This window comes from Salvelinus alpinus, chromosome 1, assembly GCF_045679555.1.
Source record: "Salvelinus alpinus chromosome 1, SLU_Salpinus.1, whole genome shotgun sequence".
NCBI classification, from domain to species: Eukaryota; Metazoa; Chordata; class Actinopteri; order Salmoniformes; family Salmonidae; genus Salvelinus; species Salvelinus alpinus.
The window spans coordinates 49,457,676-49,482,619 of NC_092086.1; the positions used below are offsets into that span (position 1 = coordinate 49,457,676).

The 24,944-nt window shown below is 44.4% G+C and overlaps 1 protein-coding gene across 3 annotated transcripts; it reads right to left on the reverse strand.

Annotated features, from left to right (window-relative positions):
• Nucleotides 1–265: 265 nt before the first annotated feature.
• Nucleotides 266–24,670, reverse strand: LOC139578884 (disintegrin and metalloproteinase domain-containing protein 11-like). 3 transcript variants are annotated; one of them, XM_071407004.1, is made up of 26 exons: nucleotides 24,183–24,669; nucleotides 23,560–23,783; nucleotides 19,121–19,197; nucleotides 18,386–18,452; nucleotides 14,749–14,831; nucleotides 14,437–14,500; nucleotides 14,211–14,271; nucleotides 13,900–14,072; nucleotides 13,720–13,791; nucleotides 13,352–13,518; nucleotides 12,974–13,058; nucleotides 12,662–12,752; nucleotides 12,172–12,223; nucleotides 11,763–11,862; nucleotides 11,382–11,453; nucleotides 10,021–10,113; nucleotides 9,676–9,756; nucleotides 9,511–9,561; nucleotides 8,816–8,879; nucleotides 8,505–8,610; nucleotides 8,092–8,211; nucleotides 7,677–7,845; nucleotides 7,392–7,503; nucleotides 6,417–6,507; nucleotides 3,372–3,389; nucleotides 266–2,974 (listed from the first exon to the last, which is right to left on the reverse strand). In XM_071407004.1, exons 1-26 carry the CDS (start codon nucleotides 24,238–24,240, stop codon nucleotides 2,959–2,961), a joined length of 2,367 nt encoding a protein of 788 aa, XP_071263105.1. In that variant the 5' UTR covers nucleotides 24,241–24,669; the 3' UTR covers nucleotides 266–2,958. The 3 variants fall into 3 exon arrangements, with proteins under 3 accessions (XP_071263105.1, XP_071263115.1, XP_071263121.1); XM_071407014.1 differs by having other exon boundaries at nucleotides 23,560–23,753; nucleotides 24,183–24,668; XM_071407020.1 differs by lacking the exon at nucleotides 6,417–6,507 and having other exon boundaries at nucleotides 24,183–24,670.
• Nucleotides 24,671–24,944: the final 274 nt, after the last annotated feature.

Here is a 24,944-nt window from a genome sequence, read left to right on the forward strand (position 1 = left end):
GCGACCTTTGACTGGAAGCCAGTGGAGTGTGCAGAGGAGCGGCTGACTTGGGAGGATTTGGGAAGGTTGAACACCAGGCGAGGCACAAGCTGGGAGCTGTCAACCGTGATGGAGAGGTCTTGGGAGAGTGCAGGCCTTCCCCGGGAGGGGAAGCTTGCAGAGAGGAGTGTGGATCACAGTCATTCCACATCTTCATTCAAGAGAACATTTAATGAGGTGCAAAGAAGTCTGAAACTAGAAATACATCTAATGGAAAAGAAAAATGTGTCAGTCAAAAATGTAAATGTATTATCGTTGGCCAAGTTCAAGAACATAGAATACAAGGCAATGTACACTTTTTCCTAGTCTCTTGAAGTTTCCCTTTAAGAATCGTATGTAGAGAATCACATTTAGGCAGTAGTTACTGAATTTAGTTATTCTAAACAATAATTAAACACACTGAGCAAAGTACATACATCTTGGCCTCAAGTATTGACGCCATTGTCATAGCATCCCAGATATATTCACACAATGGAACCAGAGGAAATAAATACTTTTTACTTGTATATTTTATTTCCCCTTCATTTCAATTCATCTACATTGCTTATTTCAATTTGTCTACTTAAAAAGATAGTGTTTAAAAATATGGGATATAACGCGTTTCTTTTTCTCTGCTTCCTAAATTCAAAATGCAAGCAAACTGGCCACCATCTAAAGATTGTACATATTCTGTACATGTGGTGAAGAACTATAGTGCATCAGCCATGGTTCTGAATCAAACAGACCTCTCCATACACCTAATGTACCAGACCCCAGGTTGTGTCCTAAATGGTACCCAATTACCTATGTAGTGCACTACTTTTCACCAGCAGAGCACTAAGGGCCCTGGTCAATAGTAATGCACCTCATCTCATCACATTTCCACTGAGGAGCTGCCCTGGGGTCCTTTCAAACTCACTGTGTTAAAGCATCATCAGCATATGGCTCAGAGCCTATCAACAAGTGTCCAATATTTAGACGGCATTTAGATTGACACCTGCAATGATAGATAGATGGCCAGATTGCTAGCTTACTAGGCAGTGTGCCGGGTAGACAGATAGATGGACAGCTAGGAATGGCTTAAAGGAGATGGACAGTTGTATGGCAGGAGACAGATAGATACTTAGTTGAAACAGATAAAACGAATCAATATTAACATTGAATTTTAAAACAATTTCATACAGTGTATTCAACATTCAGTATTATCTTCTTGTACATACTGTATATACAAATACTGTAGATGTGCATATGTGTTCTCACATTCTGTAGGCTAGTGCTCGTTTAAGTTGGTTGTTACATATTCAATAAAAACCATCTGTTTGTTAGTGTGCTGCCATTGGCTCCCGAGCACAAAGCCAGGTAACAGAAAGATAACTATTTCTAGAAGTAAAAATCTATAAACTATCTACCAGTGTTGTTGGCAGGAGTGTCACGGTGAACAAGGGCATAACTGTCCCAAACACAACAAGTACCTTTCTCATTCACCTGCTCTCTTCCTCACTCAATCTCTCTCTCACACACACACACATCATTTTAGTAACTTTCTCAACATTCCCTGGTTTTCCAGGAATCCTGGTTGGAGGATTCCATATTTCCTTGCTTATTCCTTCGCTTATACCTTCTGGGTATCTTCCAACCAGGATTTCAGGAAAACTTGGAAATATTGGGAAAGTTACCGGAATTTTGGTACCCTACACACACACACACACACACACACACACACACACACACACACACACACACACACACACACACACACACACACACACACACACACACACACACACACACACACACACACACACACACACACACACACACACACACACACACACACACACACACACACACACACACACACACACACACACACAGAGTTTCAACCTCCTTTGCCATACACACTTTGGGCCTCTTAAGAAGGTGGCGAATAGAATACAGACACATACAGACAGGCTCTGTTAACTAACACTATATGGAATGTTGTGTTGGTAGATCTACGGTTGAAAACACTGAGTTACGGTCTCTGCTGCATTTTAAATATGATCCCAAAACCAAAGGGTCTAACTCCCCCTTCCTACATCTCAACACATCTCAACAGACAGGAACAAAGAAATAACAATCAACATAAACCCTACATCAGTCCATGATGTCTTGAACGGTCTACTGCTTTTGTTTCATAGTCATTCTCACAATAAGTTGCTCTTCTTTCTTTGGAAATGGCCTGTACACAACAAGTCCAATACAGGATTCTTCTTGGATCACATCCGTGTTGTTGTAACCAGATAATGTCTGAATCTGGGTCGTCACCCAGTCACCTGACATGGCCTCTCTGAAAGGGACAGTTCAACTGATCCAATGGCCACTTGAGTCTTCGATCAATGTTTGTGTTTCTGTGTTTCCTTGACAACATCTTATGATTTAAATCGTTTTTCAGATGGCAGGTCTGGGCCAGTCCAGCATTCTCAAACAGCGGCCAGAAGTGTGTTTCCAGACAAGCATTGGAAAGACATGTCTCCTACTGAGTTTGTCCACTGTTGACATGTTCTTCATTGGACTGTGGTAAGTGGAAGGAAAGGGAACTACAGCACGCAGACACCGAAGTGCATACTACTTAGTCGCTGGAAAGGAGGAAGACCCTGACTCCCCTCTAGGGACCAACAGCAACCTTCTCATTCTGTCCGTGGCAAAGACTTTATCCTGATTGGATAATATAATTGGCTGGTATGCAATGTGGGAGGTGCTACACTGGCCAGGAGGGGCCGGAGATAGACAGGTGAACAGACAGGAAGTGGACAGGAGAGGAGATGTTAACAGAAGAGGTCTGGAGAGGTTCGGGACAGGAGTGGAAGACTTGTTCTTTTTCCCTCTTCTCCGACTTGGAAACATCACAGAGTGGGAGACAGACAGGAGCAGACAGACAAAGACAGACGGACAGACATCTTATCCTCCTCCAGATCTGGAAAGAAAGGAAACAGTGTAAGAGACTAAACGTTGTAAGGCTGTAAATAAGTTGAGCAGTTGACAGAAGGTGATTGTTGGACTTGGGTGTGAGGAGAGTAAACAAGACACGAAATGGAACTGAAAGAAAACTTCATTCTGGGTGGAATGGGTCATGAGGTGGAGAAGACAAAGGCTGAGACTGATGCCAGAGTTTTGCTGTGCTATTTGGGATTAGGTCAGAGGATGAAATCAGCTGTGAAGTTAGGTCAGTGGAGGAATGAGTTTTAAGGTCAGAGGTGGGATGATGTCTGATGTGGTCTGAGGCCATGCTGTGAAGAGCTATGGGATGAGGGGGGGGGGGGGGGGGGGGGGGTGAAGGATGTCACCCTGCAGTGTCAGGGGCTAGGTCATACCTTCCTCTTCGGATATTCCTTCAACCAGGAAGGAGGAGGAGCAACACATTGGGAGAAGAGGCAGGAGGAGAGGAGAAACATCAGTTGCAGTAAGAGACAATGAAGGCTCAACAACAGTAGAAACTGTATAGTGATGACAAAGGCATTTCAAAGTCATGGTACAGTGCCTTGCAAAAGTATTCATCAAACCTTAAAATGGGTTTAACTGTCATTTTTTTTGTCAACAATCTACACAAAATACTCTGTAATGTCAAAGTGGAAGAAATAGTTAACATTTTAAAAGGTTAATAGAAAATGAAACAACGAAAATATAGTCGACGCATAAGTATTCAGCTCCCTGAGTCGATACATGTTAGAAACACATTTGGCAGTGATTACAGCTGTGAGTCTTTACACACCTGGATTGTGAAATATTAGCCCATTATTCTTTTCATATTTATTCAAGCTCTGTCAAGATGTTGGGGATCATGGCTAGACAGCAATTGTCAAGATTCCTGGCCACTCAGGAAAATTCACTGTCTTCTTGGTAATCAACTCCAGTGTAGATTTGGCCTTGTGTTTTAGCTTATTGTCCTGTTGAAAGGTGAATTCCTCTCCCAGTTTCTGGTGTAAAGCAGACTGAATCAGGTTTTCCCCTAGGATTTTGCCTGTGCTTAGCTCCACCCCTTTTCTTATTATCCTGAAAAACTCACCAGTATCCATACCATGATGCAGCCACCACCATGCTTGAAAATAAGGAGGCAGTTACTCAGTGATGTTTTGGACCAAACATAAGGATTTGCATTTAGGCCAAAAAGTGCATCCCTTGCAGTATTACTTTAGTGCCTTGTTGCATAAAAGATACATGTTTTGGAATATTTTTGATTCTGTATATTTGTATTCTTCTTTTCATTCTGTCATTTAATTCATTATTGTGGAGTCACTACAATTTTGTTGACCCATCTTCAGTTTTCTCCCATCAATGCCATTGAACTCTGTAACTGTTTTAAAATCACCATTGGCCTCATGGTAACATCCCTGAGCAGTTTCATTCCTGTCCTGTAGCTCAGCACAGAAGGACAACTGTATCTTTGATGTGTCTGGGTGGTTTAATACATCATCCACAGCATAATTATTAACTTGACCATGCTTAAAGAGATATTCAATGTCTGATTTATTATTGTTACCCATCTACCAATCACTGCCCTACTTTATGAGGCTTTAGAAAAGCTCTCTGGTCTTTGTAGTTCAATCTGTGCTTGAAATTCAATACTTGACTGAGGGATGATACATACATATGTAGTATGTATGGGGGACAGAGGAAGGGTTAGTCACTCAAGAATCATGTCAACACCTATTATTTCACACAGAGTGAGTCCATGTAACTTATGTGATTTGTTAAGAGACATTTTCCTCCTGAACTCATTTAGGCTTGCCTAAACAAAGGGGCTGAATACTTAGGCAAGAACTGTATTTGATCACATTTCTATAAATCATATTTTATTTTATTCTTCCACTTTGACATTAGAGTATTTTGAGTAGATTGATGACCAAAAAATACAATCAAATCAATTTTAATCCCACTTTGTAACACAATAACATTTGAAGAAATTCAAGGGGTCTGAATAGTTTTGCAAGGCACTGTATAAAGCCTATTCAAAGTGATGTGTAGTAGACCGTGTTCTCTCACTGCTTACTCCGACTACAAGAAGTCCAGATTTTTTACACTATTTTTTCATACTCAAATTAATTATGTTGTAATTAGGGCTGGCACAATTACCGTATAATCGTGTAACTGATGATTATGGATGAAGGCCATCATGAAATGAAATAACCGTCATAACAATATTTTTGTTGTGTATGTGTGTGTGGAGCGAACAGCTGACTGAAGGATGGGCGGGGATTCGTGCGGTAGAGTCCGTTTCCGCAGTATCGTGGGCTCTTAACAACGTGATGAAACTTTGTTGCGCCTTGACGAAATAAGCAAGGTGCTGTAGCAAACAAGTCTTTGGTTGCCTAGGCAACTCCCGCTTCCCTGCAGCAGCACAGCACATGCATTCAGGAGCGGAGGAGAAAATGTGCGTCTTAAAAAACGTTGCTATTCAAACGATTATAACGGTGACTGCGGTCATTTGGCTGACTAATAACCGTCATCCAAAATTCCATGACCGTCACAGCCGTAGTTGTAATAAACAATTGTCTTGTTTGTTCAAATGAGTGTAAAGCTTACCACTACAAGAAGATATTGTAGAAGATATTTAACCGACCACATTAGTATTGACACAGATCATGCACACATGCACACACAGTTACCCCTGTCCTCAAAAGGATTACTCATTATTCCCAGCAAAATATGAACTATTTGGAGAAATGGATCAAGCAAATTAATTTTGATGAACCAGACAAAGAAATGTAACACAAATTTGATCATTCTTGATGCAAGTGATGACAGGGAAGTGATATAATCCTTTTGGATCAGAGACTAAGGAGTGAACAGGCATTAGCAGGCCAGGCATGCACACAGCTATGGCTCTCCAGAGACAGCCACTGCAGCAAGGGCACTTTGGTTAGGGCACTACTGAGTGGGCATTACTGAGCGGACACTACTTTAAGGATACTCCAAATGAAGAGCTGCACTAAGGAGAGGCATCAAAGAATGAACACTACACAGGAGGCTTCAAAGAGAACCACAACAGTTTGGGAACTTCATAGGAGACTACAGGGGAACTGTCCACTCCTGTCCCCGGCAGGAGAGCTGGGTTGGAGCCAGTCTGAAGGTGTGAAGGGGAGGCATCTCTTTCTCTCCCTGGAGAGATGTATGGAGGAGGTCAGGGTTCAATTCTACTAGCTCTTACAAAGTGAAGTATCAGAGGTACCAGCCCGATACTCATACTAAATATATCCATATGTTTCAAAGCAATTGGATGGGGAACTCAACCCATGTGTCCCCACCGTTGGTGGGGCAATGAGTTGCAAAGTGGGTGAAGTCGTTTTTTTTTGGAGGGGTGTGAGTGGGGGCCTTGGGGAGAAGCAGACAGGTACACAGAGGCATGCCAGAACTCTTACTTAAATCCCCATCCTGTCCCCCCTAGGACTATAGCTGCCAGAAGAATAGCACCTGCGATGGACCCTATTATGATATTGGTGCCACTGGGACCTGTGCAGAGGAAGGAGGGGGGAGGAGGGGTGCGGAGGGGAACATAACAACACCACCAAAAACACACGTCAGAGGACAGCATCGACACTGTACATCAACAACATCCAGAGAGAGAGAGAGAGAGAGAGAGAGAGAGAGAGAGAGAGAGAGAGAGAGAGAGAGTGAGAGAAAGAGAGAGAGAGTAGGAAAGAGAAAGAGAGAATAAGAAAGGACATGGGGTGGAGGAAGGGGGAACGCGTGGGAGAGCGAGGGGAGATCAGGGAGGCGACAGTTTAAGAAAGGAGGGTGTTTTATTACTTCTTTCTCATCCCCCTCTCTTGCTCTTTCAGCTGGACACCCTCTTGCTTAGGATGGCTTTGGTTTTTTGGGGCCTATGAGAGCCCTATGAGCCCTGTGTCAATGGAAAGGGAAAGGGGATACCTAGTCAGTTGCACAACTGAATGCATTCAACCGAAATGTGCCTTCCGCATTAACCCATCCCCTCTGAATCAGATACAGACTGTAAGATAGGAAGGAAGACACTTGAAGATAGAAGCCAGGTGTCTGTAACGTATAGAAACACCCACACAAACACACAGACACACACATACAGTACATGCACACATGTACACATTCAGCATACACATTCTCACACTAACTCAGTCACACATGTAGACACAAAGTCAGTCAGTTTCCCTGACTTTACTCCACTGCTCTTTCACCCAAAGCATGACTAAGGCAATAGCTATCGGAAAAGCTAGCCTATAGATACCCTTTACTCCATATATGTACACAAAGAGATAAAGTGATGGTAGACAGACAATGAGAGGGATACGAGGAGAACAGACAGACAAACAGACAGAGAGAGAGAGACACACACACAGACAGACAGAGGAGCTTTGGACCTTTCTTCTCCGTGTTGGTAGGCGGCGTGGGGTCAGGGATGGGGTCAAAGACACTGCAGTCCTTCCCGGTGTAGTCCCTGTCACAGATACACTTCACCTCGTTACTGCATGTCTGAGAGAGAGAGAGAGAGAGAGAAACAGACAGATTAAAACAACGGAGAACATCAACTGGCACAGTAGTCAAGTTGAGAACGTTCCCTTTTGAAAACACCAACCCAACAAGCAAACATCCCTCTATTTAAATGCAGGCATGTGTGGTGGGGTGGTCCCTGTGTGTGTCCTCACCCCGTGGTCAGAGCAGGTGCGTCCCAGCGTGGAGCCGGAGCAGGAGCTGAGGTTGAAGGCGGCCACGGGGAGACAGCGGCGCTCCAGACACATCATGTTGGGGCCGCATGGCGTACCATCCTCTACGTAGCCCAGGTCTGACCCATCCTCCAGCAGGACATGGCCCCCTCTGGACACACAGATGGGAGAGGAGGAAGAGTAGAGAGGAGATGACAAAAAAAGAGAGGAGAAAAGAGGAGGAGAGGAAGGGAGAAGAGGAGGAGGAGGAGGAGGGAGAGGAGGAGGGAGAGAAGGAGGAGGAGTTGAGAGGAGGGGGAAAAGCGACGAGGGATAAATTAATCAATTAATCTATTCTGTTCAATCTATGAAAGCCTCCCAAACACAAACAATAAAGGGGTAGAAAGGTACAACTCACCGGCAGTCCAGGTACTTGTTCTGGTGGTATATTGTAAGGCTGGTCACTTCCCCCTCCAGATCCCCAAACTTTGGCTTCACCGTCATATTGATACAGAACAGGAAACCACAAAGCACATCCCTGAGAGAACGAGAAAGAGAGAGAGGGAGAAAGAGAGAGAGAGAACGGGAGAGTGAGAGAGAGAGGAGAGAGAGGGGGGGAGAGAGAGAGAGAGAGAGAGAGAGAGAGAGAGAGAGAGAGAGAGAGAGAGAGAGAGAGAAGGGGAGAGTGAGAGAGAGAGGAGAGAGAGGGGGGAGAGAGAGGGAGAGGAAATAAGATGGGGGAGAAAAACGTTAAGAATAAGAATAAATAAAACTCCGGTCATGTCTATGGTGTAATAATGTGAGTGATAAGTCATGTGATAGAAGGCTCACGGCTTGTTGCACTGCAGCCATCCCTGGCCCTCAGGACTCCGCCCACAGTTGCCCTTCTCTGTGCCCTCTGCATTCAGCTTCTCATAGCAGAAGCGGTCTGCTGAATCTGAGACAGCACACACAACACAACACACATTAGATCCATATCACCGCCATCTGTAACTCAGATGAAGTTCCATATCAGTCCACAAGATGGCATAGGACTGTCATGGGCATAGCCATAGAAACAGTACCAATACATGACCACTGGCAAGTGAGTAATTCAGGGGTGTGAAAGACGTTCAAGAAATTAATGAATCATGAATACTTACTGTAGCCCCAAAGTCCCTTACACTGGCCATCGAGAGTCCTGCACCGACCACTATAACAACGACCCTGAGTGAGAGAGAGACAGAGAGAGAAATAGAGAGAGAGAGAGAGAGAGAGAGAGAGAGAGAGAGAGAGAGAGAGAGAGAGAGAGAGAGAGAGAGAGAGAGAGAGAGAGAGAGAGAGAGAGAGAGAGAGAGAGAGAGAGCGAGAGAGAGAGAGAGAGAGAGAGAGAGAGACAGAGAGACAGAGAGACAGAGAGACAGAGAGAGAAATAGAGAGAGAGAGAGAGAGAGAGAGAGAGAGAGAGAGAGAGAGAGAGAGAGAGAGAGAGAGAGAGAGAGAGAGAGAGAGAGAGAGAGAGAGAGAGAGGAAGGAAGGAGAAGAGAGAGCCAGAGAGAGAGAAAGAGCAAGAGAGGGAGGGAGAGAGAGAGAACAAGAGAGGAAGGGAGAGAGAGAGAACAAGAGAGGAAGGGAGAGAGAGAGCAAGAGAGAGAGCAAGAGAGAGAGCAAGAGATGGAGGGAGAGAGAGAGAGAGTGAGAGAGAGAGAGCAAGAGATGGAGGGAGAGAGAGCGAGAGTGAGAGAGAGAGAGAGAGAGAGACAGGAAGATGAAAACATAGGATAGCAGCAGGACAGACATATCTCAACAACACACTGACTGCAGAGCAAAGCCCCATTCAAACAAAGGTGTGCCTTACCTGACTACTGTCACACATGTATCCATCCAGCTTGTGCACATTATGAGGGCACTGCAACAGGAGAAAATGACATACAGTATGGTTTACTCCACACCAACTCATGCTCCCCAAAGACTCCATCTCCCAACATGCACCAGGGTAATAGTGTAGTGTAGAGTACAGTACCTGGCTGGAGTCTCCTGTGCAGCTCTCTGGGATGTCACAGTCATTCACAGCCTGTCTGCACACCGCTCCTCTCAGCTCATACTGACACACAAGAACACAAGAATAACCTCTTCCTGTCAAAAGAGGTGGACCGTGTAGTAGCACCAACAGACTCTTAATAGTCAAGATCGTATGATTTTATTATTAAAACTGTGTGCGATTCTTAATAAAAACGTTTGGTAATTAAATGTTTGGTAATGAATGAGTTAAATCCTGAAGAGGCCCTAGCCTCCATAGAGTGGACTAGCTAGTGTGATGAGTAATATGTAAATGAAGCGGTGGTGGTAGTGGAGTAGAGGGACTCACCCTGCACCCACTGCAGCACAGTCCACTACTGCACATGGCATCGTGGGTCAGGGTACACTTCTTACAGCACGCCCCTCCACTACGGGCACACTCCTACAGACAAACACACACAGTCATTGAGACTGTTCCTCATACCAACATAACCCTCTAGTATCACCATGACAGTGTCTGTGTCAAATGGAACCCTAGTACCTTTATAGTGCCCTGCTTTTAACCAGGGCTCATAGGGCTGTGGTCAAAAGCAGTGCACAATATAGGGAATATGGTGTCATTTGAGACGCAGGCAGAAGCTCCATTCTGGAGGGTTCTGGTTCCTCATCATGTGTGGGTTACAGCTCCTTAGGGCTAGTCCCCTTTTTTCTCCACTTCCTGTCTGAATGACGTGCCCAAAGTAAACTGCCTGTAGCTTAGGCCCTGAAGCCAGGATATGCATATAATTGGTACCATTGAAAAGAAAACACTTTGAAGTTTGTAGAAATGTTAAAATAATGTAGGAGAATATAACACAATAGATATGGTAGGAGAACATCTAAAGAAAAAGCAACTGGAGATCTTTTTTTTTGTTGAGAGACCATCCTCTTAGAAATGCAAGAGTAAGGTCATATTGAAAATTAGCTCTGTGGATGAAATTCCTATGGCTTCCACAGGGTGTCAGCAGTCTATGTTCAAGGTTTCAGGCTTGTAACTTCAAAAACTAATAAGAAATATCAGTTTTAGTAGTGGGACACAGTCTTGTACATTTGTGTTTGCGCACGCCATGAAGACATTACGCACCTGCTAAAATCGGTTTCCTATTGAACATACTTCTTTCCAAAATAAATATTATAGTTTGATTACATTTTTGGGTATCTGAGGAGTAAATAGAAATATATTTTGACTTGTTGAAACAAAGTTTAGGGGTAGATTTTTGGATTGTTTCTCTGCATGTTGAACGAGTGGATTACTCAAATCGATGGTGCCAACTAAACTGACTTTTTGGGATATAAAGAAGGATTTTATCTAACAAAACATCACTACATGTTATAGCTGGGACCTTTTGGATGACAAATCAGAGGAAGATTTTCAAAAAGTAAGTGAATATTTAATCGTTATTTGTGAATGTATGAAACCTGTGTCGGTGTAAAAATTATTTAATGTGGGGCACCGTCCTCAAACAATCGCATGGCATGTTTTCGCTGTAATAGCTACTGTAAATTGGACAGTGCAGTTAGATTAACAAGAATATAAGCATTCAGCCGATATAAGACACTTATATGTACATAAATGTTTAAAATCCATAGTATTTATGATAATTTTTTTGAATTGTGCGCCCTCCAGTAAGCGGGACTCCTATACCTTAGACGTTTTAAAGAGACCCTCACCAGCTGAGACCCACAGTCACACTCCTCCCCTGTCTCCACGAAGCCGTTCCCACACTCAGGAGGGTCCAACAGCTGATAGAGAGATGGAGGGATAGCGGGAGAGGAGAACAGATGGAGGGAGAGACAATAGACAAGTAGGATGGGAGGAAAAAAAGAGGGGAAGAAGGGAAAAGAGAAGGTCGTAAAGAAGAGGAAGAGAGAGATAATCAAGGATGGGCACAGAGCTGTATGTAAATATCTAATATGGAGAAATGAGGACATTGGGATAATTAATTAGGCTATATATAACAGCACTCCTGGGACCTTCAGCTTACACTCCACTCCCCACTAGAACATCAGGCTAGGCCAGCCTCCCACATCCCTCACCCACACCAACCTCACCTTGTTGGGCTTGTTGAAGAGGCAGCTCCCGCCCCCCTGGAGCAAGAACTGGATGTACTCATCAACACTGCAGCGAGAGAACTTTCTGGGCAGGTAATATCTGTACACACAAAACAAGCACACACACACACACAGATGCAGGGAGAGAGAAAAGAGAGAGAGATAAAATGGTCAAAGCCATTTTTTTCAGCAATTTTGCAATCTGACTCAAATGTTACCATCTGTGGTAAAAAACCTGCTAATTGTAGTAGATGGATTTGACAATAGTTTATCAAATCACCATTGTACCATCTGGTAATACCAGACCGGTATTGAATAAGCCGAAGCCAAACGCTTGTGAGCACATTGTGTGTTCTGTAGACTGATGTACTGTATGTACAGTATATGTATTCCTAAAGTCAATCTTTACCCAGTGTCTTCCATGATACAACCAAGCCAAGAATCAGGACATCTGCAGTCTCCTGAGAGAGATGGAGAGAGGGAGGGAAAAGAGGAAAAGGAGGGTGAAAGAGGGAGTGAAAAGTCAATGGGAAAAAATGAGATGGTTAATGACATTCGTCTTGACTAGAAGGAACTTACATTTATTTACTGAGGTAAATCCTTGAGAAAAAAAGACAATTATTTCACAAGTAAGTTTGAAATAAACTCAATCCATCGCTGCCTGTGCCACACATCGATCACTTCCTTCCTCCTTTTACTGAATCCATGTGCTGCTGTCTCCTGTCTCTACCTCTCGCTTAATCTTTACACTATCTGTACCTGTTCCTTCTCTCTCTCTCTCCCTCTCTTTCTCCTTCTCCCTCCCTCTCTCTCTCCCCCTTCCCTTCCTTCCTTCCTTCCTTCCACCCTCCCTCCCGCCATCCCGCCATCACCCATCCCCCTGCTCTGATCGTCCTTACCCGCAGAGCTGCGTATGTTGTTCCACCTCATCCCAATGTTCTGACCCAGACTCTGGCACAGAGTGATGGCCATAGGACCCACGTTCCCATACTGGAACACAAACACAGACATCCACTCTGTATCAATGGCGTTCTCTTTGACTGAAGTTACACTCCTCACATTCCTCACTGAAGAAACAAAGAAGTCTAAGAAGAGTCATTCTTAAGTGTAGTAGCTGTGTCAGTTCCTAAACCATGAGCCTGGACTATGAGCCCATTGTTGTGAGTCACAGTCCTTTGAAGCTGAGTAGGAAGCACACAGGTCTCTCTTACCTCGTTGATGCCCCCTCCTCTGGTGAGAGAGCACACCCCTCCGGTGTAGGCCGTCCCACTGCGACTGCTCTGGAACGTACGCCCCCTGGAGGAGATGGAGGAGAAAAGGGGTCAAACCTGGACTAAAGGACCAGGACATATTGTAGTATATATAAACCGGCTGCAACCAGTCAACAATACAGATTTAGTCCAAAATGGCACCCTATTCCTTTTATAGTGCACTCCGTTTGACCAGAGCCCTCTGGTCAAACGCAGTGCACTATTGAGGGAATAGTGTGGCATTTGGGACGCATCCACTGACTGCCCCAAGTTAGATACAGGAGCCTATCAACCTCCTCTATTTTTCATTTCAGGGGGACATAGACAAGGGGCGCTCACGAGAAGAGGTGCACGACGTCACTTTGCTCCTTAATACTGTCCTTCCTGTACTTCATGAAGTTCTGCAGCGTCGTCAACGGGTCCGTCACCACGGGAACCATGTTGGCCGACGACCAGGTCTCCATGGCAACCAGCACGATGCGCGTGTTCAGCTGTTCCCTGTAAATCTGCAGGCCAAACATACACTGGTGGTATACCCAAATTCATATCTAGGAGCATGGACATAATGAGTAAGATATGTTAGATTGTTCTCATAGGCTACAACCTAGCCTATGATTATTGACATGACTTTAACAACATAACAATATCATCATAATTGACGATGGGTATCAGTACAAAGGTTAAGTATGGAGTGGCAGAGCTCTTACTGCATCAGCCATATTGACCACTGCTTTGGCAAAGTTCCTGGCCTGGGTAGTGGAGCGTCGCAGCTGCTCAAACTGCAGACAGACAGCAAACGTTAGGTACAGTGCGTCCCCGTCACACACACGCACGGACGCGCGGACGAACCAACACACATCAATTATTTTCACAAAAGGCTAACTCACCATTTCGTAGTCGTTGACCACCATCAGCTCGATGTATTTGGTCTCTGACTGCACGGTGGGCCTGCGTGGCAGCTGTCTCTTAGAGCGCCTCAGCACCTCACCGACCCGGGGATCCTTCATCTGCTCATCACCATTACCTCTGGCTCTATCTCCCTCACTGTCGTCTGTGCAGTCTGGACACAATATAACACAGAGGACTGAGAAATGACATCAAAGAGCATGGATCTACCAAAATCAATGTGTCTTCTCATTGGTAAGTATGAACATGAATGATTGTATAAAGGAGAGAGGATGTAGGATGTTGCCAGTACCTTGACAGTCTGGGGATAGTCTGACATCAGGCATCCTACGCACTAGGTGGGCCCCCTCAGTCTGGAGAGGAGTCAATGAGACACCAGGAGAAAACAATACCATCTTTACTACGTTCCTCCATATTCCTCATCTGCATCCATGTTACTATGAATGAATGAATCAATAACATCAACACTACTCCACAAGACTACCTATACCCTTATCTCCCAACCACCACACACTCACCTGATTGGTCCCGTCGAAAAGAGGCTCAATCCCATAAGAGAACATCCCATCAGAAAACATACCACTGAGAGAACGAGAGAGAGAGAGAGAAAGAGAGAGAGAGAGAAAGAGAGAGAAAGAGAGGGAGAGAGAGAGAGAGGGAACGCGTTCCTTATATATCTGTAAGACTCCCATTGTATAGCAGTGATATTAGTACATGAAGATCAAAGATACCATATAGCTTATTAAAGCCATAGTGCCAGTACTGTACCGAGTCAGTGTGCTGAGGCAAGGCCATTGACAGACAGTTTATAGCTATGGGGAGAGTCTCACCATAGGCCAAGACAGGTGGAGAGAGCTGCCCAGGACTCTGGTAAGCCCCTCAACCTCCCTTGGTAGTAGCAGTGCTCCCCTCCCTGTGAACACAAAGACCATACCATATATAGTCACATGCTCAAGTAAGTCGACTCTGTAGTGATACATTGGTTTGCAGGTTTCTACACAGTGACTGAGGAGGACAATGATACTCATTTCACAGACCCCTAAAAAAACGATACGGAGTCCCCAGGAGTTGTGCTTTAAACAGTTTCTACTTATATTCCCTCTCTTCCTCCCTCTCTTCCTCCCTCCCTTCCTCCCTCCCTCCATTATACTGCTAGCTGTATATACTATATGTGACCTACTTGTCCTCCACTTTACTCTGTTACACTCTACTCTGTAACACTCTACTCTGTTACACTCTACTTTAGCTACCACTCTGACAATGGAGGGGTCTTCTGTGCAGGGAGCTTATAAATAAATCCAACATTATGTTGCTCCACAGTGGGAACAGCTTGGAAGGAACAACATGGAGTGAGAATGCATTGGGCTGGCTAGGAATAAACCTGTATCACAACCGGCCATGATTGGGAGTTCCATAGGGCGGCGCACAATTGGCCCAGCGTCGTCTGGGTTTGGCCGGTGTAGGCCGTCATTGTAAATAAGAATTTGTTGCCTAGTTAAATAAAGGTTAAAAAAAATATAATAATTGAGCAGTGGATGTCAAAGTGTGGAAGAGGAGGACCTCACACATGAGACCTCAACACAGATGAAGAAGAGGGCATCCAGCTACAACACTAATGCTCTTTCTGAATAAAACATCTACCTTGCCTGCAACCATCTGTCATTGGTGTGAAAGAGCTGGCCTAGTGTAACACTTCAAATGTTTAAAACAATTCCTTTTAAAACTGCAGAGCAAATAAAACCATTGGCAGTAAAAACATCCCCTCGGTTGGAGAACTCCCCAAACACTTACACATGGTTAGAAAGACAATGAGAACACAGTAACAATTAACAAGACAATTAGCAGTTGGGGTGTGTGCAACCAGTAATCAGGACACGCTATGGAATGTTTGAATTGAATGGCAAATAAACAGAAATACAAAGACAAGCATATTAGACTACTTGCATAGACAGTTATACATTCAGTAGCCTGTTTATTAGGTACACCCATCTAGTAATAGGTCGGACCGTCCTTTGCCCTCCAGAACAGCCTGAATTATTCGGGGCGTGGACACGTTGCTCAATTGGTATCAAGGGACCTAACGTGTGCCAGGAAAACATTCCCCACACCATTACACCACCGCCACCGAGCCTGTACCGTTGAACTCAGGCAGGATGGGGCCATAGACTCATGCTGCTTACGCCAAATCCTGACTCTGCCATCAGCATAACGCAACAGGAACTGGGATTCGTCGGACCAGGCAATGTTTTTCCACTCCTCAATTGTCCATTGTTGGTGATCGCGTGCCCACTGGAGCCACAGCTTCTTGTTTTTAACTGACAGGAGTGAAACTCGATGTGGTGAAAAGGACTGACGAGCTGTGCGTTCCAAGATGCCGTTCTGTACACCACTGTTGTACTCAGCCATTATTTGCCTGTTTGTGACCCATCTGTTAGCTAACCATTCTCCTTCGACCTCTCATCAATGAGCTGTTTTCGCCCACAGGACTGATGCTGACTGGATGTTTTTTGTTTGTCGCGCCATTCTCGGTAAACCCTAGACACTGTCGTGCCTTAAAAGCCCAGGAGGCCGGATGTATCTGAGATACTGGAACCGGCACGCCTGGCACCGACGATCATACCACTCAAAGTAGCTTAGGTCTCTCATTTTGCCCATTCTAACTTTCAATTGAACAGTAACTGAATGCCTTGATGCCTGTCTGCCTGCTTTATATAGTAAGGGCAGCCTTACTGTCTGTAGGAGCGAACCATTTTCATGAACGGGGTGGCCACTGAGTATAAGTCTCTAGCCCAGGTGAAGGCCTCTCCTTCACAATTAGTCTCCTTCAAAAGATTAGAAACAGTTTCCTGCTATGGCTGATCTAAAGTAGTCATTGAGCCACTACTGAGTATGAGATTGGGATAGCAGGAATACAAAACCACTCTAATAAAAGCAGAGATAGAGACACAGCAACCACAGCTGGCATAGAGTCAAGCGCTCGGCCTGGTCTGGCTGGGAGTGTGCGTATGTGGCTCCATCCCTGCAGGCGTACTGTACATCCTCCCACCCACACCACTGCGCTCTGAAGGAACCAACTGTTTGAGAACACATACACACAGAATGACTCTCTGATACCATCACCCATCCTATTCACTGGCCTTTACTCTCATCTCTCTCTCTCTCTCTCTTTCTCTCTCTCTTTTCATTCTCCTCTCTGCCAAGAACTTAATGACACTGCAGAGCTGACTCGTTGCCATGGAAACAAGCTCCTGATTGGCTAGTGAGGGCAGAGGGAGAGTTGGGAATGAGAGTGGGTGAGGATGAGACAGAGGCTCTTGCTGAGGCTGGGGGACAAGGGGCAGTTAGTAACGTGTGTAGCACAATGAACCAAATAGAAAAAACACTACTTTTCCCCAATGGTTTTCTAGAGGCACTGACATTCCTGTAGTAGTCTACTCAATCCCACTGTAGCATTCATTCATTTTGGTGAGATGGTGGTCAACACTAATGTCATTTCAATCTGATAAGTGTCGCCAACAGGATGGACGTATCTGATTTCAATAAGACACAAAACAGATCTCTGTAGCCTACTGGACAATAGCATACAATGTCAACAGTATGTCTACAGTACGTTTACAGTACATCTACAGTACGTCAACAGTACGTCAACAGTACGTCAACAGTACGTCTACAGTACGTCAACAGTACGTCTACAGTACGTCAACAGTACGTCTACAGTACGTCAACAGTACGTCTACAGTACGTCAACAGTACGTCAACAGTACGTCTACAGTACGTCAACAGTACGCCAACAGTACGTCAACAGTACGTCTACAGTACGTCTACAGTACGTCTACAGTACGTCTACAGTACGTCAACAGTACGTCTACAGTACGTCTACAGTACGTCTACAGTACGTCTACAGTACGTCAACAGTACGTCAACAGTACGTCTACAGTACGTCAACAGTACGTCTACAGTACGTCTACAGTACGTCTATAGTACGTCTACAGTACGTCAACAGTACGTCTACAGTACGTCAACAGTACGTCTACAGTACGTCTACAGTACGTCAACAGTACGTCAACAGTACGTCTACAGTACGTCTACAGTACGTCTACCGTATGTCAACAGTATGTCAGCAGTATGTCTACAGTATGCAGAAAACACAGTTGCTTTTTCAGAGGCATGGGTAGAACTTCTATTATAACTAGGGCCATGTGTTTTGTGCAATCATGTGACATAGCAAGAATTTATCCTGTATTTTATCCAAAATATCCAAAAATGAATTACACCAAAAATGAAAGCAGTTGTCTGAGGGTGGTGCTGGATCTGGAACAGATTTTTGAAAAAGCTTTAAATAACCGTTCAAATCCAGGCATATCAAATGATTGTGCAAAATACTGGGCCCTAATTATAACATACAAACACACACACACACACACGCACACGCACACGCACACGCACACGCACACGCACTCACACTACCATAGACTGTGAGGGTTTGCCGTCTTGGTGAAAGTGCCGCTCCACGTAGTCTGAGGACAGGAGGTTGCTGCAGAGAGAAAACACAGAGACACCTCTTTTATTATGACAGACACCTCTCTTATAAACCATACCCCAAGCCAAGCTCTACACTACGTCTAAGACAACGAGGCACATCCTTTATGCGTATGATTTATCCTCGTTGTCTGCATATCTATTCTGTGTGTGAATAGATATGCAGTCTGTACGAATATGGTCCGTTCTCAACGTAATTCCATTTCCGTGTTCATGCATGAGGGCGTCGTGTAATGCATGGCTGTAGAGTACAGCATATATGGATGTGATTTATGACGTTATCGTAGCTAGGCAGTAGCCGTAACAGAGTAGCGGTGGTCTGGCTGCTGTGTTGACTCCTTTACTGTGCTGTAGAGGAGTTACAGTACATTAAGCACATTAATAATAAAGTCATGACAATCCAGGCCACTCTCTCTCTCTCTAAGGTGGTTAGCTGTATTGATGGAGCTCTCTGGGTCTCTGTGTCCCTGACGCTCCACTAAACATTTGATTATGTGTCATAAATGGAAGGAGCAAAGTGTATTTGCTAACGGTAGCGGTTATGGAAATGCCAATGTTGATGATTGTGGCGATTTAGAAAATACGGACTGATGGAAATGGGTGCGGCGAATACGTCAATCAAGTTGATCAATCAAAATTGTGCACAAAATCAAATGTACTCACTGGTTTAACTCCAGGTCCAGGGTGAAGGTGTGTCCGAATGTTTCCACCTGGAAACAACTCTGGGCCAAATGGACTGGCTTAAATAGGGAGAATGAGAGATGAGGATCGAAAGAGAGAGAGACATTACAGGACGAACCACTTTAAAGTAAACCCCTCTAATAGCGGTTCGCCCATTTGGTGAGTCACAATGACAGCGATCATTCTATAAGAAGTATAACAAACCAAAATACATACTGTACAAATGCATTTCTGCCAGTGCAATACTGCATATGCATCAAAAGCATTTTAGCAGCTAACATAGTCGGATTGATAAAGTGTCCATTGATTTGGCTGGACTGAATCCATTCCAACAGGCAGTACTGAAGCCATCCAGGAAGTGCATTTGTATTCAGCTGTAGAGATGGACGGGGAAGAGGGTTTACAGGAAAGGAGAAAGCTTTAAATATCCATCTACATTAAGCCGGTGTGAAGCCAATGTGTCCCTACTGTCGGCTGCCAAAAAAATGGAGAGGTAAGAAGAAGGCAAGGAGGAACTTTACTGGCTGCCAGATATTTATCGCAGTCAAAACACAGTGTCGCCAAAAGCACAAACAGTGTCAGCATTCAATCCCAGCCCACTGTAATTCTGTCTGCAGGATACAGGCTGCAGTGAATCATTGGACTTTCACTGAGACAAGACTCCCATTCGGGAATCATTCCCTCCAATGATTCCACACAACTCAACTTCAGCTGGACCAGGGAGAGGGTAGTTCTGCTTGCCTAAAGGACGGACTAAAATGTGGTGTCATGGATATCAATCCAAGGTGTTTCGTAAAGTTTTGATGTGTGTGAAGTAATCAAGACTGTTTATTTTGGTCAATCAATAGATCAATAGATTTGTTGGAATCGATCAGTATTTATCAGCCCTGAATCATAACATCCCTCAGGATGTTTAGTTGGCCACCAACAACACCCCTGTCTGTAACACCAAGGCATCTTGATACTGTTCTAATGCCAAAGTCAGTCCTCCGGGAACCCTGTGATAGCAGGTTCATTACTCAGTAACAACCAGTGATTGTAAATACATCTGAAATGTGCACATGCTGTAGAAACAGATGTATCTTCACTTCCAGTCCATTGATAAGCAAAGTCACTTGAGGAAACAGTAGGCTGTATAACTTGGAATCAAAGTTAACCTATGGAATAGTTGATAAATCCATGAGTCAGAATGACAGCTAGGAATATTCCATCTAAACCTCTTCAGAATCCTCTGTAAAAAAAAGAAAAAAGAAGGAAATTATGACTACAAAAAAATACAACAGAGGCAAAACATGAAATGAAATGTAACCAACAGAACCCTCCTAATTAAGTAAAAATATCCCCCTTTACCAATTATACCACTTCTCAAAAACAACTCCAAAAACAACAACACTGGGATTTTACACAATCTCCATCCAAATACCCATGAGCCTCTTTAAATAGTTCAATCACATCACACGGTAGGTTAAACCAAGCAGTGTAATCAGAGCCAGATTTATCTCCAGACGAGGGTAATGACTCTCTCAACCAACTCAACTCAACACTCAACCCACCAGAGGGGTATATTACAAAGGAGAATCAATAAGTTAGCCAGCTAACTTTGATAAACAACCAGAAATAGCTATTGATTTTCTGATTCATTAAGAAAGCTAAACTTAGAAATGTGTTTTTGGTTGTTGAGTCAAAACAACCACCTTAAAAAATATATACGTTATTTCAGAATATTTAGATGAGTTATCTTGTTAACTCATTGATCTCTGGTGCCCCATTGAAAGATGTAGACCTTGCACATCATCATCTGCACATCTATCACTCCAGTGTTAATGCTAAATTGTAATTATTTTTGCCTCTATGGCCTATTTATTGCCTTACCTCCCTAATCTTACTACATTTGCACACACTGTCATAGATTTTTCTTTTGTGTTACTTTTGTTTATGTGTAACTCTGTGTTGTTGTTTTTGTCGCACTGCTTTGCTTTATCTTGGCCAGGTCGCAGTTGTAAATGAGAACTTGTTCTCAACTGGCCTACCTGGTTAAATAAAATAAAAATAAAAAATAGAACCTCACCCTCCATCCCACTTCCACCTTCCTCTTCAGAGAAAGAGAAAGGGTGTATGAAAATTAAAGAAAGAGATGGGTTGAAGGGTGAGGTAGAGTGTAGGTCTGAGAGAGAGAGAGAGATAGATAGAGAGAGAGGGTGTATGATAATTAAAGAAAGAGATGGGTTGAAGGGTGAGGTAGAGGTTAGGTCTGAGAGAGAGAGAGAGAGAGAGAGAGAGAGAGAGAGTAAGAGAAAAAAAAAGAGGATGATTTTGTACCAGTGGAGTTTTTGGCCCAAGTAGCACTTCTCACACAGGCCTGTTGAATCATTGATGGGGACATACTTCAACACACCATTGAATAATAGAGGAATGGAAGAGAGAGGAGCTTTCCATGAGAGATCTGAATATTTCACCACACAGAGCCTTTTATCATGAGGAGATGAGGCCAAGCAGCTGAAATCACATTCACACAACAGGCTTCTGTTTCAGATCTCTTTCAGATACTCTTCTCTCCGGTGGACTGTAATTATGAATCTGTGGCATGGGGTGGCATAGTGGGTGAGTACAGTAGGTCAGAAGGTTTTGGGTTCAAGTCCCAGATATTGTGCTCTAACATAGGGTGTAATGCCCGTTGGTTACAGTTAAATATGTATACAAAACAAAAATATAAACGCACCATGGAACATTTTCAAAGATTTTACTGAGCTACAGTTCGTATAAGGAAATCAGTCAATTGAAATAAATTCATTAGGCCCTACTCTATGGCTTTCACATGACTGGGAATACAGATATGCATCTGTTAGTCGTGGATCAGAAAACCAGCCATTATCTGGTGTGACCACCATTTGCCTCATGCAGCGCAACACATCTCCTTCACATAGAGTTGATCAGGTTGTTGATTATGGCCTGTGGAATGTAGTCCCACTCCTCTTCAATGGCTGTGTGAAGTTGCTGGATATTGGCGGGAACTGGAACACGCTGTTGTACACGTCGATCCAGACTCCAGAGCATCCCAAACAGCCTCAATGGGTGACATGTCTGATGAGTATGCAGGCCATGAAAGAACTGGGACATTTTCAGCTTCCAGGAATTGTGTGCAGATCCTTGCAACATGGGGCCGTGCGTTATAATGCTGAAGCGAATGAATGTCACGACAATGGGCATCAGGATCTCGTCACGGTATCTCTGTGCATTCCAATTGCCATCGATAAAATGCAATTGTGTCCGTTGCCCGTACGTAGCTTATGCCTGCCCATACCACAACCCCACCACCACGGTGCACTCACATCAGCAAACCACTCACCCACATGACGCCATTCTGCGGTCATGAAGTGAGGTGGACGTACCACCAAATTCTCTAAAAACGACGTTGGAGGCGGCTTATGGTAGAGAAATTAACATTCAATTATCTGGCAACAGCTCTGGTGGACATTCCTGTAGTCAGCATGCCAATTGAATGCTCCCTCAAACCTTGAGACACCTGTGGCATTGTGTTGTGTGACAAAACGGCACATTTTAGAGTGGCCTGTGTAATGATCATGCTGTTTAATCAGCTTCCTGATATGCCACACCTGTCAAGTGGATGGGTTATCCTGGCAAAGAGAAATGCTCACTAACAGGGATGTAAACAAATTTGTGCACAAAATTTGAGGGAAATAAACTTTTTTGTGCGTGTGGAACATTTGTTTTATTTCAGCTCATGAAACATGGGACCAACACACATGTTGCGCTTTCATTTTTGTTCAGTGTGTATATATATATATAGCAGTAACATAGTAACCACTGTTTTGCAAGACCAGAAAGGACTTGGTCATTCTCTGATGCTGGTTAAAGGGGAAACGTAGTGGGCTTAGAGGTTGCAGGAAACCACCTCCCTTCTCTGTCATTCAGTGAGGGCAGAGCATGCGGCACAGACCACTGCATTGCTCTTGACCAACTGGCAGAGGTGCCCCCGACATACAGCAGGAGAGAGCCAGTGGGTCTTGCATCAGTCACACCCAAACTAGGTTTCTGACTAGGACTGACTTCATCCCTCAGTGCGAACACAAGCAAGCTGAAGACACCTGGAGGTTCAGAGTAAGAACAGCACACCTGCCAGTCACAGCGTGGAAGTTAGGGCATTATGGGACTGATAGACTTGTGCAGTTTGGGATGGATCTTATGATAAACTTAGAAAACAAGAGACAGGCCAAAACAGGCAAGAAAGGGTTCACAAAAGTCATTTGGGTTGAGAGAAACCATTACAGTTTCAACAATGAACTGGGAGTTTAATACAAGAGAGGGAATGCAGGAGAGAGAACAAAAACGAATAGATAACACTCCAAGAAAAACAGGTTGCCACACCCACTTCTCCATTACAGACAGTGGTCTATACTTACCGAGGTGCCTCCCGTGGTATTCTTCACGCGGGTATCCAAATAGCCGTGGGACATTTCTTCCTCCGACTCCATCTGTTGCACCAGACGCTTTGGATAGGTGACTTCGGCCGCAATGTCGCTGCTGTCTCCCTGCTCCTCTGGCGAGAACCAATCCCACAAACTCGCATCCCGCACCAAAGTCGACCTTCCGCCGCCTGTAACGCGGGAGACCTGATAACTGCCAACTTTAAACCACACACGGGTTATCACACAATAAAACGATCATTATTGTTTGGAAAATGATTTTTGACATAAATAGGCTGATATGGCAGCGCGTCAGGCGCTGGTTCTACAGTGCGCGCGAGCCCTGGATGTAAAGGGCGACAGCGCTGCGGTGAAAATGTGTTGATGCAGCAAATCTACCGCATCCGTAGAACTGAAGGAGAGGGATCTTAAAAACACTACGTTCTTGGCACAGATGTAACTATCTCCAGCTGCGCGCTACCACCACACACACTATTGTAGACTAGTCTACAGAGGAAGAAGTGATTGCAGATGCAAAAAATTGGGGATAGCCTACATTGGGCAGGGGTAAACTTGGAAATGAAAAGGGTGCTTCCCCCCTCTCCCGTCATCCCTCTTACCTGACACGGCAAACCTCTCGCCCACTGCAGCAAAGACCAAGCACCACACCGCCAGCATGTTCACATATTCCCCCGAATTAACATCGAGTGCGTTACAGTGTAACAGGCGCAGATAAAAAGAAAACCGACGCACAAACGATTATGGCGAGAGAGAAAACAACACCGACTGAATCTGGTTGACAGCTGACGCTCGTCCTCTCATCTCCCATTCAGCTCGTAGCATACAGTCTCACCGATATCAGGCAATTGAATTAAATAGCCAATCTATCACTAAATGAAAAAACAAATAGGCCTATGCCAGAGCCGATCAATAATGGAATTGACAAATTAGCCTAGATTATGTAGAATAGGTCAAATGGGGAGATTTGAGTGCACGTATGCATAAATCCTACAGGATTGCGCGTGTGTAAACTCTATACATGCATGAGGGTATGCGAATCTGCGATATGTGGAAGTGGTAGATATAAAATGAACAGAATTGCGTTGGGTCTGCGGTGATGAGGACACGTGGGACCATAGTACCCTCCCCTCATTCTATCTCCAAGCGTCCTCCCGTTGCCATGCAGTTCTATATCTCCACAAAAGCAGATTCTACAACCTGGGTACCAAGGTGCCAATTGAGTTAAACATGGTAGGGTTTTGTGTGTTCATTCATTTTCTACGAGGACTTATGAATGGCAAAAGTCAACACGAGTAATTCATGAAGATCCTGAATAGATAGGCCCATGGATGGAAGAGGTGGAGAAAAATGTCCTTCAGAGA

Excerpts from the sequence above, each read along its gene's own strand:
- LOC139578884 (XM_071407004.1), bottom strand. The coding sequence starts at position 24,240 with ATGCTGGCGGTGTGGTGCTTGGTCTTTGCTGCAGTGGGCGAGAGGTTT. Across the intron at positions 14,073-14,210 it reads ACTATCCCCAGACTGTCAAG|ACTGCACAGACGACAGTGAG; the intron begins GTACTGGCAACA and ends TATTGTGTCCAG. Across the intron at positions 13,792-13,899 it reads TGGTCAACGACTACGAAATG|TTTGAGCAGCTGCGACGCTC; the intron begins GTGAGTTAGCCT and ends GTCTGTCTGCAG.